The sequence below is a fragment of the Geotrypetes seraphini genome, chromosome 7 (genome assembly GCF_902459505.1).
Source record: "Geotrypetes seraphini chromosome 7, aGeoSer1.1, whole genome shotgun sequence".
NCBI classification, from domain to species: domain Eukaryota; kingdom Metazoa; phylum Chordata; class Amphibia; order Gymnophiona; family Dermophiidae; genus Geotrypetes; species Geotrypetes seraphini.
Genome location: NC_047090.1, coordinates 30,380,093 through 30,399,580, shown reverse-complemented (window position 1 = coordinate 30,399,580; position 19,488 = coordinate 30,380,093). Strand labels below are relative to the sequence as shown.

Sequence of the window (19,488 nt, the reverse complement as noted above, 5' to 3'; positions counted from 1 at the left end):
GCTAGGGCAGAATGGGCCCCTCAGGTCCACTAGCATACCCTTCCCCCAAACAACGCAAGCCTCCATAGCAGCTTTGATCCACTGTAAAATTGACAACTTAGAAGCAGCATGACCTTCACACAGATCTTAAACAAAAGAGAAACAAAAATAAAGTCTCAATTAGAAAGGATTTGAAACCTCCAAGCACTGCAACAAGGCTCTACAAACAACCAATTTGTGAAGCTTCCAAGAGGAAGAGGAATGTGTTCCCTGAAAAAAGCTGCAGGGTTATGGATTTGATATACCTAAATTATATGCAGATACTTTCTCTGTGCCTAGTGCTCTCAGGAGCAGCTGTTCATGTATCAAGCAAAGGATCCAGTATCGGAAGTGGTTTCATATTTATTAACGTTTTCTCCATTGTCCATTCAAGTGGGAAGGATAATAAAGTATTGGAAGATTCTGGGGGTGGATCAATGTTTCCAGGCTCTACACTGCATGATATCCTACAACAGAATATCATTTAAAAGATCTATTGTGCTGCTCAGATGTGTGGATAATGTCAAACTGGACTGATGCTGAAGGCCATTGGAAATGTGGATGTGCAGCTTATTTAATTACGGTAGGAGTGGCTGTATCCATCCACTCAGGATGACAATCCATCTCAAACATCATACTACTTGGTGTGGCTCAGAATGCTATTTACATTTTAATTTGCTCTTGTAATCTGATTTATGTTGGGCAAAAAGACATGTCAGCTGAAGATGAGGCTATTTGAGCACCATTACAATATAGGGCAAGGTAGAAGAGACTTTGGCTAAATATTGTGTAATAAGCCAGCGTTCCTTTGATGTCTTAAGACGTTCAGTAATTGACTCAATTGTGGGCTTGATATACTGGGGTGAGCTGCATACTCAATTTCACCAAATGGAATGTTGGATTTAACTTTAGATACAGTCTGGTCAAAAGGTTGAATCATAGGATTGAATGGTTTGCATTTTTTTTAATGGATGATGTCATCATGGTGGAACTGGTACATAGAAGTGCTTGAGTGAGCATTTTGTTTTTCAGTCTGTGTGCCATTCCGGCGGTTTATGCACTGGTTAAGGATATAATCCCCTGAGGCAACTGGGGAGACAGGCAAAACGAAGATATTTTGCTGGTTCTACAATCCATTGTGCAGTTGTTTAAAGTTGCCTTTTGGACTGAATTGATGGACATTTGCAGATCAGTGATTTTTCTATGTTAACCCTTCAATGCATGCTCTACATGCTTTGGTTGTCCATAGAACTGATCAAAATTGGGATAGAGGTTTTCTGCCTATGATTGTATGACTGACAGCAGTTGGCTTATAGCCTTAATTGTGCTGTCACTTAAGTCCGAGGCTTTTTTCTCCAACCTTTAATTGTACAGTGTGAGGATTAAACAAGTCACATTGGAACTATTTATTACAACAGATCTAAGATACCTGTGCTTAATTTTATACATACCATGACAGGAATGAAACTCATCCCTCCCTATAGGAGAGCCGACTTTTCAAGCCATCTTCACCGGAGGAACCTGCCTTTTCCTCCAGCACCCCCTGCACTAAGGAGAGGAGCGTGGGAGCCCTGCTCCGCCCCCCTCCCGACACAGGAGAGACAACTTTTTGCTGACTTCTCACCGGAGGAGCCTGCTTTTCTCCTCCGGCCCCCCCTGCATCGAGGAGAGGAGCGTGGGAGCCCTGCTCCGCCCCCCTCCCGACACAGGAGAGCCGACTTTTCAAGCCATCTTCACCGGAGGAACCTGCCTTTTCCTCCGGCACCCCCTGCACTAAGGAGAGGAGCGTGGGAGCCCTGCTCCGGCCCCCTCCCGACACAGGAGAGATGACTTTTTGCTGACTTCTCACCGGAGGAGCCTGCTTTTCTCCTCCGGCCCCCCCCTGCATCGAGGAGAGGAGCGTGGGAGCCCTGCTCCGCCCCCCTCCGAGATTGTGGAGACGGGGCGGAATTGTGGTTTTTTTAATTTCAGTCTTAGTAGTTTGCCGGTCCACAAAATAATTATTTTATTTCTGCCGGTGTACAGGTGTAAAAAGGTTGAAAAACACTGGACTATTGGATTGCTCTAAATGTTTATTTTATGAAAGACTGCATTTTCAGGTGGTCATGGTCATTTTCAAATAACTGAATATTTTTGTAAAGGATTTGGATTATAGGGATATAAATTGTGGTGGATTTTTGTTTGTTTTTTTTTAAGCCCATGATGGTATGATGAGACATCTCTTTATGTGGTAGGAGAAATACAGGCAGTCTACGGGTTAAGAAAGAGTTCCGTTTTTTTAAACCATTCTTAAGTTGAGTTTGTATGTAACTCAGATCCTGTACAGTATACAGTCTATAAAAGCATTAAAGAACATTAAAATACGAGGGTCATTTCATAAATAATGCACACTATTTTAAAAAAAATTTACATGTTTTATTTTTTTCAAGTATTTCTTTACAATCCTCCAATATAGTCTCCCTCCTTTGCAACGACCAAGTCCCAACGTCCGGGAAGCTTCATTACTCCATCCAAGACACCGTTTTGTTCAGTTGCCGAATGGCTCAGGTACTGGCGAAGAAAGCTCTTCCTAGATGCAAAATGATGTCATGCATAGGTTGTTTCAATGTTGGAAAAAGGTCGAAGTCTGGTGGACTCGTGTTTGGCCTGTAGGGAGCACCTCCCAGCCGTATTCGTGTAGTTTTTCAGTGACAAGTAGAGAGCGCCATCTTCCCCACGACCAAAAACATTTTGATGAGCTCAATCAAAAGTCAAACAAATGATGATTTTTGCTTATGATCTTGAAGGCATCATTATCACAGACAAAGTGGAAGTGTCACAGCAGTGTATTATCGTGATTTTTTTCCAAAACATGCGCAGAAAAATGCACAAAACCTGACCTCAGTTGCTCTTGGCTGGGCTACTCATTCTTCACGATAACGCACATAGGGAATATTGTCATTGAAAAACTACACAAATACGGCTGGGATGTGTTACCTTATGCTCCCTACAGTCCAGACATGATACCACCAGATTTTGACCTTTTTCCAAAGTTGAAACAACCTATGCGTGGACATGTTTTACATCTCTGGAAGAGCTTTCTTCCGCCAGTACCCGAGCCATTCGGCAACTGAACTAAAACGGTGTCATGGATTGAATAATGAAGCTTCCCGCACATTAGGACTTGGTCATTGCAAAGCAGGGAGACTATATTGAAGGATTGTAAAGAAATACTTGAAAATAAAAAAACCCCCAAAACATGTAAATTTAAAAAAAAAAAAATAGTGTGCATTATTTATGAAATGACCCTCGTACATTAAGGAACATTAAACAAACAGTCCTCAAAATAAAGTACTGTAGTTCAGATAGAAAGAAAAGATAGGAGTTTTACACTTACTTTCACTCTTCATCCGTCCCACTGTTCCCTCTCCACCAGAGAATGGCACAGTGACAAAATTCATTACTATTCCTGTCCCCGTGGATAACCGCAGAAAACCATATCCATGTCATTCTTTAAGGAGAGAGGGAAGAATCAGAGTATGAATGGACACAACCACTGATCCTCAAGCCTTGTATTGAAGAACACTGGTGTAGCAGGACTGAGGTTGACAATGACAAGGGATTGTTTCCCACGGTTATCTACGGGGACAGGAACGGTGATGAATTTTGTCACTGTGTCATTCTCTACTCTCCACCATCACATCCAACATTTCTCCCTCTCATCTCTCTCTACCCCATGCATCTGTACCTCACGCCTCTCCCACCACCATGTCCAATATTTCTATCTCCCTCCCTATGCCCAATAATTCTCTTTCTTCATTTCCCCATGTGCACCATCTCTCTTTCCCTCTCACTCAAGACAACCATGAACAAAAATTCTCCCTTTCTAGTCTCCTACCTCAGCATCTTTCCATCACTCCCTTTATTCTTCCATCCTGTGTCCCAAGTTCATGCTCCCTCCCTCCTTCTGTCCATTGTCCAAAGTTTGCGCTCTCTCCCCTTCCTTCTGTGTCCCAATGTGACCCTGCCTTTCCCTTACTGTGCCAACGCGCCCCTTCTTCCTCCCTTCCTTTCAAAACGCTACCCTTCTCCTTCCATGTCGCAATGCACCCCTCAACTTTCCCTCCGTTCAGCGTCCCAAATTCGTGCCTCTCACAAGTATTTACCTCCTCTGGCCAGCTCTCTCCTCCCAGTTGCATTTCGCAAAGCCGCAACTGCTTGTTCCTGCACCCTGCTGACCAAGAAGTTTTCCTTCACATCAGAGGGAAGGCTTCCGGGTCAACCGCGTGCAGGTTCCAGTGGCCATGGCTTTGCTAAGTGCGACTGGGAGGAGAAAGTCGACCAGAGGAGTTAAACACCCACGAGAGGCACAAATTTGGGATGCTGAACGGAGGGTAAGACGACGAGGGGCATGTTGGCACAGGACAGGCAGGATCCCAGCGCTCTCGTAACCTCACACTTAGATTACTGCAATCTACTTCTAACTGGTCTCCTGCAGTGTCACCACTCCCCTTTGCAATCTGTGCAAAATTCTGCTGCACGACTCATCTTCTATCAACTTCGCTATGCTCATGTCACCTCTCTCCTTAAGTAACTTCACTTGCTCCCTATCTGCCATCACATACAGTTTAAGATCTTATTGCTGACCTACAAGTGTGTTCATTCTGCTGCCTTTCAATATCTCTCTTCGCTTCTCTCTCCTTATACACCTCCCAGAGAACTCCGTTCCTCAAATAAGCCACTCTTAGTGTTACCCTTCTCCTCTACTGCCAATTCCAGACTTTGTTCCTTTCATCTAGCTGCCCCCTATGCCTGGAATAAATTACTCGAGTCCGTCAATCCCCTTCCCATGTTTAAGAGCAGACTGAAAACCCACCTTTTTGATTAACCGTTCCCCTTAACTGTATCCACGACATCCTGTTTGTCTGTCTTGGCTATTTAGCTTGTAAGCTCTTTCGAGAAGGGACCGTTTTCTTCTTCTTTGTGACTGTGCAGTGCTGCATGCGTCTGGTAGCGCTATAGAAATAATTAATACTAGACGAATTTGACATAAGTTGGGTGTTCTTAAACCGGGGACTGCCTGTACTAAATTCTGAGGTCATTCTCCACTTATTGAGATATTTGTTGAAATTTGTTTGATACGGTGTTTGGCACATTTTGTCCTGTTTGATTCAATCCTTTATAGCTTGTTAAGAAGTAATTTTTATATTTTTTGACTTTTGGAGTTTACTACTTCAGGGAAGCAAAAAAGGTAAGAGGATACATTGTAAAGTTAAATAATGTATTAAAACTTATGGCAAGAATGTCTAGTCTTTGTAGGTTGGCTCTTCATGATAATCCAAATTTCTAACCTCGGTTTATATTAGAGTCAGCCTTTCCCCCACCTTTTTCTTGTGGGGGGGGAAGGCTACCCTGGTTTATATTTGGATCAGTTTTTATTTGAGTATATATGGTAGCTGCTTGGTACCAACCTTTCCGTAAATTATGCTGTTTTCTCGTACTTTTACACTTTACCACAAAGTCCAGAGTTTTTGCATCAGGTTTATCTGTACAACAGCAATGTCACAGGTGATGTCTTCATTCTCCAAAATTGTCAGAGTCATGATTTCGGTATTTTCCTTAACAGCAACGTTAATATTTACAGCGCTTCCCATAGATGAGAGCTGGCTCGAGGGAACTACAGATGAGCAGCTTTATTTTGCAGTCAATTCTGACTGCAAATGTTGCCATACATGAGAACTAGGTTCAATTCCCAAGTGTAGCTTCTGCTGCTTAGTCTCACAGATGCCAATGAAGCCAATGGCCAGAATCAGAGTACACTGGAATTGATATTTAGAAGCTGTAGCATATTGTAATATTGTACCTGGCCAAGGGCAGTCAATGCTGGGTTCCTTTTTTTTTTGGTAGTGGTGATGGTGGTGGGGGAGGGGTATGGCACTATGATATATATTAAAAATAGAGAAAATTCTCCTTGCTAGCAGTGAATAAAGGCTTACGCCTCGGTACAAGCTGGCTGCAATTGACATCAAAGCACAAAGCAGGAGCCAAGCAGAGAAATCTGGAAAAATTCCAGATGCCGAGTCACACAAAATTCAGGGCTAGAGCCAAAGGAAGAGATGCCAGTTAACGCCTAGGCTTGGAAAAGTGATCAGCAGTAGATACTATGGTGTAGCGCTTCTGAAAGAGGAAATGAGGTTAAAGGGAAGGGTGCCTGAAAAGGGCAAGGGAAAATTCTTGCTCTTTGAAAGTTTTGCAATAAAGCCTATTCTTACATTTTTGTTTCATCCCAGTGAGCATAAAAATGACTTTATATACAAGTAGTAATATTTGGCAATTTACTTTTACAGAGTGCAATGGGAGTATAGCTTTCAAGAACACCCACATTTTGGCCTAATGCAATGCTTCTCTTTTATCCAATATAATTCTATTTCTCAGTGTTTACAGGTAGTAAAAAGCTAGATAAAAGAAAATAGATTCAAACTAAATCTTGTAATAATAATAATAATAACAACTTTATTCTTCTATACCGCCATAGTCAGATGACTTCTACGCGGTTCACACTGAAGAGGGCTGGACAATCAGCGAACTATAAAATACAAATAGTGAAGGTACAACATATTACACAAGAAATAGACAGAAGGAAAATATAAATTTAGTGTGGCTTCTGTTTAGGAGATAAATCTGTTAAACAGTACAGTTTTAATTACTCTCTGAAAGGCGCCGTAGGTCAGCCTGGCTCCACTGATGTAGTTACCCAGCCAAGACTGCCGTTTGCTTGCTTGAAACATGAAAGTCCTGTCCAAAAAGGGTTTATATTTACAGCTGGGGATCCTTGGGTATACAAATGTTAGAGTTTCTGGTTGACCATGTGGGGTTGTGTAGTACAAAATATGGTAGAAGATAGGAAAGCGCTAGTCCCCAGGCCTGCTTGAAACAAATACAAGCAAACTTGAACATTATTCGCGCCTCCATTGGCAACCAGTGTAACAGTCTGTAGTAGGGGCTGATGTGGTCGCTTTTCTTCAATCCGAATATCAAGCGAACTGCCGTGTTCTGTACTATTCTTAATTTTTGTACTGTTTTCTTTGGGACACCCAGATAAACAATATTGCAGTAGTCCAGTATTAATAGAACCAAAGACTACATCAGTAATCTAAAGGATGGCAAAGGCGAACAGATCGCTACACCTTCTCCTCCCGCCTCAACTACGCTGCAGAACGCATCTGATTTGAGGTCCGTTCAAGAAAAGAAACAGCCTCAACAGTCAGGGAAGGTTGTTGCGGACCAAACTTCAGCCTCGCGATTCTCCCCACCTCTGCCCTGTACCAGACTCTCAGAAGGCTTTTCGGTATGTCTGCCTAAACAGCCCTGCCGCCACCGTAGCACATTCCCTCTGCTGCGGTCCCGTCCCTACTCTGACGTACAGGACTGTGGCAGAGGGAACGTGCTACGGTGGCGGCAGGGCTCCAATTTTGACGTGGCTCCTTTTAACATTGGCGGAGCTGCGCTGCACCTGATGGAGGGAGGAAAAGAATGGCGGGCCTTGATTTAAAGGTACGGGGGGAGGGTTTTTTTTGTTATAATCGCTCCATAAGACGCACCCTTATTTCCACCCACTTTTTTGGGGGAAAAAAGTGCATCTTATGGAGCAAAAAATACGGTAATGTCTTAAAGAAATGACAATTTTGTATGAGGTAAAACCCTTTATAGTTTATAAATCTTTCTTTTTGGCTAACCCCCTCTTTTACGAAATTGCAACTTTGTCCCCCTTTTTCAGCCATTGTTAACCTGCGTTGAAAAATGAAGTCCACTTTTCTAGGGGGTTTGAAATATGCTCTTTCTAATGAGACTGATTTGAAAGAGTTTCTAAAAGGTATTTTTCTGTAAAAGCAGGCTGAAAATACCCTATTTTTGGCCTTTTTACACAAATTAGCAACTTTACACTTAATTTGTAAACTAATGGAAAGAGCTTGGAGGTTGAAATTGTACTTTTGAAAACAACGTTGTACTGAGACATTATGCGCCAAATTTCGCATTTATTACTCAATTATTGTGAGAGCTAAGTAATGTCAAACTTTGACTTTTTTTGGAGCACTAATTTTTTCGGCCAAGTTTACTGTAATTCAGGCATTCAATCAGTGCTCGGCAAAAATTGTTATTGGTAGCAATGAACAGAGCTCAAAAAGTTGTGCAGGGTAGCTAAGTTTCAGTTTTTTTGGAAACACAGCTCGGGAGATATTGTGTCTCAAAGTTGTCAGAATGTCATTGTCGTACTGTATTTCATTGTGGTATGGGGTCAAACAAATGGCTATATCTCCACAAATATTCCACAGGCGAAACTAAAACTTTACCAAAGTTCGTTTGAGACATGGTGGACTCTGCATATGAAGTTTCATCAAAATCCGTGATGGTCATGCAGGGCACTTTCCAAGAATCTGATCACTTGACATGGAATGACCCACTTAGGAGTCCTTTTATTAAGGTATGCTACCTGATTTAGCACATGTTAAATGTGCACCTTAATAAAAGTACCCCTTAGTCTTAGTAGAAGTATAGGGTTACAACCTCTCCAACCCCACACCAGCTCTGTGATGTAAACAAAATAAATAAAAAAGACCTTTCCTCTCTCTTTTAGGTCCTAGTTCACGCTTGCTGTCTAACACCAGCTCTGGCAGGCTACACATTTCAAATGTGACGTATTGTAATCACAAAACAGAAAATAAAATTATTTTTTCTACCTTTTGTTGTCTGGTCATTATTCAAATCATGTTGTAGTCCCAGGCTCTGGTTGTCTTCGGAAAATTCGCTTGCAAGGTTCTCTTTCTTTCTTCTTCCCTTCTATTTCCCTTCCCTCCCCCGGAGGTCTGGCATCTCCTTTTTTCCTCATATTAGTTTTCTGCCCACAGTGCTCACCGCAGGGTACAGACCCGTACTCACTCCAGCATCGACTCACACCCAGTAGCGTGCGACTGCAACTCCCAGCAGCGGCCCTACTGTAATTACATCAATGGAGCCAGGTTGACCTATGGCACATTTCGAAAAGGAATCAAGACTGCATTGTTTGATAGATTCATTTCCTAAAGAGAAGTTATAATAATTACAATAATTTTACTCTGACTATTCTTAAGAAATATGTTGTACTTTTGCTATTTGTATTTCGCTGATTGTCCAGCTCTCTTCGGTGCAAACCGCTTAGAAATCGTCCGATTCTGGCAGTTTAGAAGAATAAAGTTATGTTATGTTCTCACTCCTCCCCCTTTCCGGCTCGACCAGTAATACTTCCCCACCTTCCCCCCACAACACACAATCACCCTCTTGCTCGGACTTGCCTCTTAAAGAGACAATGATGCCTGATGTCAGGCACCGCGTCCCTCTGTCACAACGGTGGGCCAGCTGAAATGCAAATTGGAAATTGTCTGGCGGGCCAAATTTTAGTACGCCGTGGGCTAGATTTGGCCCAATGGCCAGAGTCTGACATGTCTGATCTAGAGTGAGGCATTTAAGACAGTGCCAAAAAATGCATAATCATGGACTTGGGCAGCAAAAAACCCAAGAAAGCAGCCCAGTATAAGATGTGACATTCTGCATGTAAAACCCCAGCTTCTGCTCTTATCTGATTATTTTAATGCACATAAGGTAGCAGCAAAGGTCAAAAGGATGTTTGGGTGCACAAGCAAAGATTTGTTCCTTTCCATTCTTCTTTATTTTGCCAAACTGGAAACTACTTTGTTGTGATTATATTTTGATATCACTCTTTATGACAATCAACAATCGCTTTAGGTAAGAATGCCATGGTCAGATACACAAAACTAGACATCTACCGTATTTCCCGACATATAGGACGCAGCAGCATATAAGACACCCCCCCCTTTTTTATACACATTTTTAAGAAAAAAAAATAATTTTCTACATTTTTTCATGAATTTCCATAATGATTTACTGCAATAATTTTATAGTTATTTATGTCCACAAAAAATGTAACTAGGGAACACTGTAGTTAGATACCTTTTAATCTTCATCCTCAAAACCCAGAAACGTGACGCGCATGTACAGCGCATACTTGTGAGACCTTGCAGCGTCCGAGAGAGCAGAAACGACGTGACGCGGGTGTACAGCGCGTACTTGTGAGATCCTGCAGCGTCCGAGAGAGAACAGAAACGATGTGGCACGCATGTACAGTGCATACTTGTGAGACTTCAAGGCGTCCAAAAGAGCAGAAACAACGTGATAGTATATTAAGATAAACCAGGAGTTTTAAACGGACTGAAATTTCAACTTATAATTTTGATTACCGGCGCATAAGACGCACCCCATATTTTAAGCATATTTTGAGGGGAAAAAGTGTGTCCTATACGCCGGCAAATACCTACATGTTAAAATGGCCCAACAGCACTCCAGGTTCAACAAGAAAACATAAGTGCAGTATAGAAATCAACAACTGAACTCAGCATCACACACACACACCAAAGTACAGTTAAATATTAGACAGACATGCAAAATGTAAAGCAAAAGTAGAGGCTCATTCACATACAAACTTTAGGTAAAGCCATGAGTTAATAGAGTTAATACAATTACTATTTTGCCACTGGATTTCTAGACAATTCAGAATGTTACACAGAAGAGTTTGTTTCTTACTATTCTGCACAAATAATCCATCAACCACCTGGAGACCCGGTGCACCTGGTCTTGTTTTATGTTTCTTTGGTATTTATAGAAAAAAACAAAAGGAATGGCCGAGAGCCCTTGCCCTTGGTGCTACTTTTTTACTTAAATTTCCAGCAAAATGCTTTATTTCCTATCAAAATAAAAATTTTCTTTTCTTTGAGCCCAAACAGCTATTAGACTTTATAGGGTCAAAAGAAGGGTTGGTCTCCTAGTTTATGGGTGAATGACCTGCCTACCGGCTGTGGGGGGGTTACCCGTTGCCGTTACTCTATATCAGTATTGTATAATTAATTGAATTTATTTTATTTCTTGATTCTAAATTTGTGGACTGAATAGTTGATTGAATTTTCTAGTATAAATGTAAAAATTTTCTTGTATCTTTTAGTTGGTAATTCTGATCTCTTTTCAAGATTGTAATTCTTGATGTTGAAATGAAAAAGGTTAAAAAATAAAAATACAAAAAAAACAAAAGGAATTGACCTCAAAATATCCACAAAGAAGAAAATCCAGAGAAAACAAAAAAAAAACTCTGGCGTGACGATGTTCCTAAATGGACTTTATTTGAAAGTGTCAAAGTTCCAAAGGTCCTGTGTCCCTAGCGGACTAGGTCCTTTAAGGCTCTTATGTGGATGATTTATTTTTATGTGGATGGAATTATTTTACGTGGATGATTTCAGTATACCTTTGGAACTTTGACACTTTCAAATAAAGTCCATTTAGGAACATCGTCACTCCACAGAGGTTTTTTTGGCTTTCTTTGGTATTTATAGACCACATTTTTTTTTATATTAATATGGCTTACATAAAAACAATTAAAGGAAAAGAATGACATTTCATTAAAAAAAAGAAAAGGATAAAAGAAAATAATTTTTTTTAAAAAAGTTTTAATAGCGGCTGCAATGACAGAATCCTGAAAAAAATCTCTAAGTAAATATTCAGAACAAATTTCAAATGGAAGGGAGTTCCATAAAAAAGGGTTTGCTGCGAAGCCCCCCCCCCAAAAAAAAAGCAGAATTATGAGTAGATGTTAGCTAAATACACTGAAGGCAATGAGAACTGATGAGAATTGGTTGATCTCAGATTCCAACCAAGAGTTTCGATAAATAACAAGGTAGGCCTGAATGTATAGCCTTAAATGCTAAAGTTAAAGCCTTATAGATCAGTCTAAATTTAATTGGAAGCCAATGATATTCCTTACAAGGAGGAGTAATATGGTTGCTGCTGGAGGGCAAGATGGTCAGAAAGATGATGTTCACTACAGCCATAGCATTGTCTAACAAGCAGGGCAGTATAAGGAGCCCAGAGGTGACAAGTCTGTAGCTAGGCAAAGACTCATCTGTTGGCCCTTTCAGTGGTTCATATTGCGGGCAAAGACAACACGTAAGCGGACTTTCTCAGTCACCCTTTCCTGGATCCAGGGGAGTGGGAGCAGGGGCATTAAGCCTCCAGCGACACTCTGGCCAACTTGCCCTCCAGCTGAAATTCCAGCAAGGTCAGGTGCACAGCCAGGGGTCTCCAGGCAGCCGATGGACCATTTGTGCAGAAAAATGAGCTGACCAAAGAAAAGAAAATTATCAGATAAGGTAGGATTTCTCCTTTAGCTTCCTCTTTACCCTATATAAACAAACAGAGATAACACAAAGCTATATCCAAGAACAATGTGTCAAACCAATCTTAGCTTTGACAGATTTATCTGCTGAAGCAGCATAGCTACTAATTTAACTGAGCACCACTATGGCCCACAGAAATGACCTAGCTACACACAATGCTTGAAAAAAAAAAAGAAAAAAAGAAAACCATGATATAGAAGATGTCAGCTTAAATGAAAATCCTTCATACTATCAACTGTAGCACTTTACCACCATCTGCTTCATGCTCAGACCACCAATCAGTGCCTAAACAAAGTAACCCCCTCAGCTCTGGATTCATTATGAAGTGTGCTTGTATCCCCCTGCTTGTCTGCAGAGACAGTAAAGTTGCTTACCTGTAACAGAAGTTCTCTGCAAGGAAAGAGCCATTTTAAACCCACCCCACCCCCTCAATACAAAAACAGGAAAATAAAAAAAATAAAAAAATCAAATCAAATAAAAATATGATCAACAGAACAGTGATTTTTATTTTAGTAAACCACTCCAATCCAAGGAGCGCTTTGAGTTTCAGGCACTGCAGACTTCTTATAGAATGTTTCCATGGCGTTAACATACAGGCAGTGAGTCTTTTTCAAATGAGGGAAAACTCCAGAAGGAGAGGGCATAGCATGAAGTAAAGAGGTGACTGGGTGACCAGAGAATTGGATAGAGGGAGTGCACTAGATGTGGTGTATTTAGATTTTAGCAAAGTCTTTGACAGTGTTCCACAAAAACATCCAATATATAAAGAGTGCCCTTGGTATGGGCCCCAAAGTGTTGGGAGTGTGTCAGGAACTGGTTGAGTTGAAGGTGATAGAAGGTAGTGGTCAATGGAGATTGCTCTGAGAAAAGAGATGTTACCAGTGATGTGCCTCAAGGTTCGGTTCTTGGGTTTGTTCTTTTTAACATTTTTGTAAACGATATTGCTGAAGTGCTGTCAGGTAAGATTTGCCTCTTTGCAGATGATACCAAAATCTGCACTAGAGGAAGGACTTAAAGCTTGAAGAATGGTCTGAAATTTGGCAGCTAAGATTTAATGCTAAGAAATACAAGGTCATGCATTTAAGCTGCAAAAGACCAAGGGAATGGTATAGTTTAAGAGGTGAAGAACTTTTGTGAATGCAAGAGGAGCGGGACTTGGATGTGATAGTATGTGATGATCTTAAGATAACCAAACAGGTTGAAAAGGCGACAGCGAAAGCTAGAAGGATGTTAGGATACAAAGGGAGAGGTATAGTCAGTAGAAAAAAGGAAGTATTTATGCCCCTTTATAAGACTCTGGTGAGATTTCATTTAGAATATTGTGTACAATTCTGGAGATCACATCTTCAAAAAGGTATAAAAAGGATGGAGTCGGTCCAGAGGAAGGCCAGTGCTCTTCGTCATAACACATACGAGGACAGAAAGATCTCAATACACTCCTCCCTCAATGTTCGCGGGGGTTAGGGGCATAGCCAGCCTGCAAATATTGAAAATTCACGAAAAACCTTTGGGCTGACTAACCCACCCCCGCCTTTCCGGACCTTACCTGGTGGTTTAGTGGTCTTTCGGGGCATGAGCAATCGTTCTACGCTCCTGCCCCGTGCAGATCATTCATTCAAAACAGCTGCCGTGAGTTCCCATAGTCTCTTGAGAGTACGATGGGAACTCACGGCAGCTATTTTGGATGAGCGATCTGCACGAGGCAGGAGCGTAGGAAGATCGCTCCTGCCCCAAAGACTGCTAGACCACCAGGTAAGGTCTGGGGAGGTCCGGGAATGATTCCGATTTTAGGAAATCACGAGTCCTAAATCACGAATCGGGAGGGGGAAGTGTATGTTTACTCTGGAGGAAAGGTGGGAGAGGGGAGATATGATGAAAATGCTTAAATATATATGTGGCATAAATGCACATGAGGCAAGTCTCTTTCATTTGTAAGGAAGCTGTGGAATGAGAGGACATAAAATAAGCTAAGAGGTGCTAGGCTCAGGATAGAGAACAACTTGGGGACAAATCTGTCCCCATTCCCACAGGAACTCAATTTCCCTGTCCCATTTCTGTAAGCTCTGCCTTAGCCACACAAGCCCTAACGCTTATGATTATAAAGTGTTTGAGGCTTGTGCAGATGTGGAGAGCTTGCAGGGATGGGACAGGAAAAGAACTTGCTGGGACAGGGAAACGAGTTCCCAAGGGGACAGGGAAAAATTTGTCCCTTTGTCATTCCCTAAGGAGAAATCTAAGGAAATACTTTTTTTTACAGAAAGGGTGGTGAATGCATGGAATAGTCTCCAGGTAGAGGTGATGAAGACAAAGCCTGTATCTTAATGCAAGATAGCATGGGACAGGCCTGTGAGATCTCTTAAGAGGATAGTGGATGGGCAGACAGGATGGGCCATTTGGCCTTTACCTGCTGTCACGTTTCTATGTTTTATGAACATATCTATGTTTACGTAAATTGAGGGCTCTTTAGTTTATGAAAATAATATTTTAGGGGTTCCACCATAAGGAAGTTTTGGAATCACTGCATCTAAATGACCTCCATCAAAGATAAAACCTTGTAGATCTATAGTTTAAAATACCTTGCAGAATCGATTTGACAATATACTTGAATATTGCTCACCATGTTTACAGTACTGCATGCACCCTGTGTAGTGCTATAAAAGTTACTAATATTTCAGAAAATGCCCAATTTAGGCCTTGCAAGCACTTAATAGGACACTGACCCTGATAATGCGTGGTGCGTGTGTGGGTTTTTTTGTTTCCGATTTTGCTATCAATTATTTCACGCGCATCACGGCCTCCAGAGTTGACAGCAGCAGCAGCCAGCGCCGCCAGCGTACGGGGTGTGTCGTACTAATAAACGGCCAATAAGAGTCACCGCGCGGAGCTGAGCGCTCGCCTACTCCTGGGCGATGAGATACGCCGAAAAGCGTGAGGCGGAGAAAAGAGGAGGCGAGGGCGGGCCACACAATCCTAGACACCCCCCCCCCCCCCAAATGGAGCAGCGGCTCGGAAGGGGGCCCCGCCTCGCCTTTTTCATTCATTCATTCGGAGCACTGAAGGCGTTGCAAAGCCCCCTCTCAGGCTCGCGTCAAACTGATTATCAGTGGGGGAGGAGGTGAAAACGAGGGAGCCCGTCCCGCCACCCAGCACCGAAAACCGTAGGCCTCAGTCGGGGCCTCGCCTTCCCCTCCACCCTGCGAACCCCACAGCGGCAGTACCACCGCTCCTTCCCCAGCCGTAGGAACCGCGGCGGCGGCACTGCCCTGTTGCAGCGGGGAGGAGGCGTCGGCGGCAAGAGCCCAACCTCTCGCCACCGCAGACAAGCGGAAGTCACGCGAGGAGGCGGCGGCCACAGCACTGACTCTGCCACCGCCAAGGAGCGCCTCTTAGCCGGCTGACGAGCCCTCAGCGGAGCGCGTTCGCGAGGCTGCGGCCGCCGGGATGTTACCTTAATGATCCTGCGGGGCAGCCCGGCCATCTTGTCTTATACAGAATTCCCAACCTCAGCCTCTCGCTCGCCGCCTTTGCGCGCAGAAGTGGAAACCCGGGACGCTTCTCTTCCGGCCGACGTCATGGCGGCGCTCGGAGCACGCCGGGAAACGTAGTTGCTCGCGGACGAGCGCTCGCGCCTCGAGGCACTACAAGGCCCAGGAGGCTGCGCGGGCCTCTGGGGAGGTCAATTACTGCGTGGAGGAGTGCTTGTTCACGCGCACAGACAAGACCGTCAAAATGAAGAGGTTTTGCAGCTTTGCTCGTAAAAGTTCTCTTTAGAAAAGACAGCGAGGCGCAATTTGCAACGTTCGTGTAGGTCCGCGTATAGGTGCTGCGGCTACATTTGATGAGGCTGGCTCAAATGTAAACAGTGGCCTCCGTTAGACCGATCGAATCGCGTGACAGTTGCGCATGCATTTTAGCTACTGCGCCTCTTATATTCATTCCTTCAAAACTCGGAACCTACAGGTTTTTACTGAAGGCGTACGGTAGTAAAGCGCACCTGCCGTATCTTGATTTGAAACGATTCTGATCCTTTATGCAGGGCTATAACGTCCTTGGGGGTTTTTTTTTTGTGTGTTTTTTTTTTAATGTATCCTTTTCTCTGGTAGGCGCCGAAAGGGGGACAAACGTTTGTCTGGAAGTCGATTTGCAAATCTGCGTCCCAAGGGAGTTCCTTAGCCGTCTTAAAAAGCGATTTTGTGTCGCAAGTGTACACGCTTTTCTGAAGATCTGAGCCTGATACAGTATTAACTATTCCTCCCTCTTCCATAGAACCACTTATGGCTATCAAATATTAGTCACCTACAACATTCGGCTGCACCTACTATAGAGCAAGGCACGTTTATCCACGCCTACCCTAGAGGTCATTTCAAGCACTTTTTCTGATCTCATGTGCAACTTTCTTCAAATCAGTCCCTTATTTTCTAACCTCTGTTACTCTACAGCAGGGATCTCAAAGGCCCTCCTTGAGGGCAGCAATCCAGGCGGTTTTCAGGATTTCCTCAATGAATATGCATTGAAAGCAGTGCACGCACATAGATCTTATGCATATTCATTGGGGAAATCCTGAAAACCCGAATGGATTGCAGCCCTCAAGGAGGGCCTTTGAGATCCCTGCTCTACAGCACTTCTTCTTTTGCTTACACCCCATGCTATTAAAATGTTTTATTGCCCATTGTATTAACCTGACAAACTAAGCCATATTTCATATTTTAATTTGAATATATAAATATATGAATTTACTGCTTTGTCTGTTGCTTATGTTAGCTGTACACCACCTTGAGTGAACTCCTTCAAAAAGGTGGTAAATGATATATGGTATAATAAAATCAATGTTTTGGCAAAGTTATGAAATTAAGTTTTAAAATTGTGAACTATGGTTAGATCTCAAAATGTCTGGATTAGTGGATTAGTACCTGTGCCCATCTCCAGAAAAAGATGACTAAAGTCAACAAACAAAAAAAATGAGGTTTTAATGAAATCTGTCAGAGCAAACAATATGTAATACAAGTCCTCCATCCTTTCATGTGGAAATAAAAAAGGTTAAAGTCCAAACATGTAACCTTTTCAGGCTGTTCATGGAACTATGGCACAAAAAAAAATTAATTGGACATTGTCTACAATGCTCAAAATTTTCCTACCTAACCTCTTCATGGACTTTTCCTTCAAAAATTATCTAAACCTAAATTCAACAGCCTTGACCACCTCCTTCTGCAGCACTTTCCCCAGCTTCTATTTTGAGGGAATAAATACTTTCTTTAGTTTGTTTTAAATGCACTACCCTTGTCTTAAAACTATTTCAGAGGGTAAACAACAGTTCCCTATTAAACTGTTTCAAACTGTCAGAGCCCAATGCTCACCTGCTTAACATACTGTTGTTTTTGGCCATCAAAAATATCTTGCACTGTTGGAAGAGTCTATCTGAAGTAGAATTAAATTAATGGTATGGTGGAATACTGTATGTATCACTAACAAATATAAAAGTGTAATCGCAGGGAAACATCATGCTACTAGCACATTTCTCAAAATATGGAGCCCTGTTCAAACCTATTGTTCTTTAGACCATTGACAAACAGAGTTTCAGAATACAGTCAAACCTTGGTTTAGGAGCATAATTTGTTCCAGAAGCATGCTTGTAACCCAAAGCACTTGTATATCAAAGCAAATTTCCCAATAGGAAATAATGAAAACTCAGACGATTCATTCCACAACCCAAAAACTTTAATACAAAATACTATACGTACTCGTATTACAAGACCTCGCTCGTTTAGAACAGTCACTACACTCTTACAGTGTCGGAGAGAGAAGAACCATTGGCTCAGTTGTGATAATGACACGTGTATACTGTATATTTATATTGCACTACACTTGCAGTTTCAGAGAGAGAAGAATCATTGGCTCAGTTGTGATGTGTGTATACTGTATGTATGTGTATTGCAAGACATTGCTTGTATATCAAGTTAAAATTTAATCAAATGTTTTGCTTGTCTTGCAAAACACTTGCAAACCAAGTTACTTGCAATCCAAGGTTTTACTGTATATTGCTATCTTTAACTTATTTAGCTGGCGATGCCACTTGAAAGTTTCATTATATTTTAATATGATTGCTGCTTACCATATGCTGGTCCCCCCTATTCATTTGCTATTTATATTTTATGTAATTACATAGATTTATATGCACACAATGATTTGTACATATGATTTGGTTTGTTCCACACTATTTGTGCTTTTATAGATCCCTCTTTGCCATCTCTCCTCCAAGATGAAGAAAAGGAATGGGACTTGTATACCGCTTTTTTTTTTTTTTTTTTACATGTTCAAAGCGGTTTACATATACACAGGTACTTATTTTGTACCTGGGGGCAATAGAAGTTTAAGTGACTTGCCCAGGGTCACAAGGAGCAGTGCTGGGCAGCAGCTCTACCACTCGGTCACTCCTTCCTAGAGGAGCCATTCCAATAACTTTAGGATCTTGATTGTCCTCTGTACCTCTAATCGATGACAACATAGTTTAGCTATCTTCTTTTACAAGGAGGGATGAGGTGATCCAATCTACATAGTAATTATGGTGCCATCAACATTTCCATAAGTTGATACTAAAGCAGAATATTTTCCATCCCTTCTGAATAAATTTCTAACATTGGATTTTTATTTTTCACTGCAACACCACACTAAGCCATGAATTTCAAGATCCTTTCATGGGTAGTGGCTTCTAAAATGAACTCCAGCATAATTTACCTAGAGTTAGGATTATTTTTCTCTTATTTGTTATCACTTTGCACTTGTTCACATTGATCTCATCTGCTGTTTGGAGGTGTTCGTGCACTAACAGGCCTTTTCCACTGGAGGAGAAAGCACAGTTACTTACCGTAACAGGTGTTATCCAGGGACAGCAGGCAGATATTCTTGACTGATGGGTGACGGCACTGACGGAGCCCCGGTACGGACAATTTTAGAGTGATTGCACTCTAAGAACTTGGAAAGTTCTGGTAGACCGCACCACGCACGTGCCTTCCCGCCCGACAGAGGCGTGCGGTCCCCAGTTAGGATAAGCCAGCTAAGAAGCCAACCCGGGGAGGTGGGTAGGACGCAAGAATATCTGCCTGCTGTCCCTGGATAACACCTGTTACGGTAAGTAACTGTGCTTTATCCCAGGACAAGCAGGCAGCATATTCTTGACTGATGGGTGACCTCCAAGCTAACAAAAAGAGGGATGGAGGGA

The 19,488-nt window shown here is 42.3% G+C and overlaps 1 protein-coding gene across 1 annotated transcript in view; it reads right to left on the bottom strand.

Moving 5' to 3' along the window:
- UBE2N (ubiquitin conjugating enzyme E2 N) overlaps positions 1 to 15,891 on the bottom strand; it is a 45,777-nt gene extending 29,886 nt beyond the window's left edge. Inside the window, exon 1 of the mRNA XM_033952587.1 lies at positions 15,721 to 15,891. Coding sequence (XP_033808478.1) covers positions 15,721 to 15,750 — 30 coding nt within the window. The 5' untranslated portion in view covers positions 15,751 to 15,891. The remainder of the gene's footprint in view (positions 1 to 15,720) is intronic.
- Between the last annotated feature and the right edge of the window lie 3,597 nt (positions 15,892 to 19,488).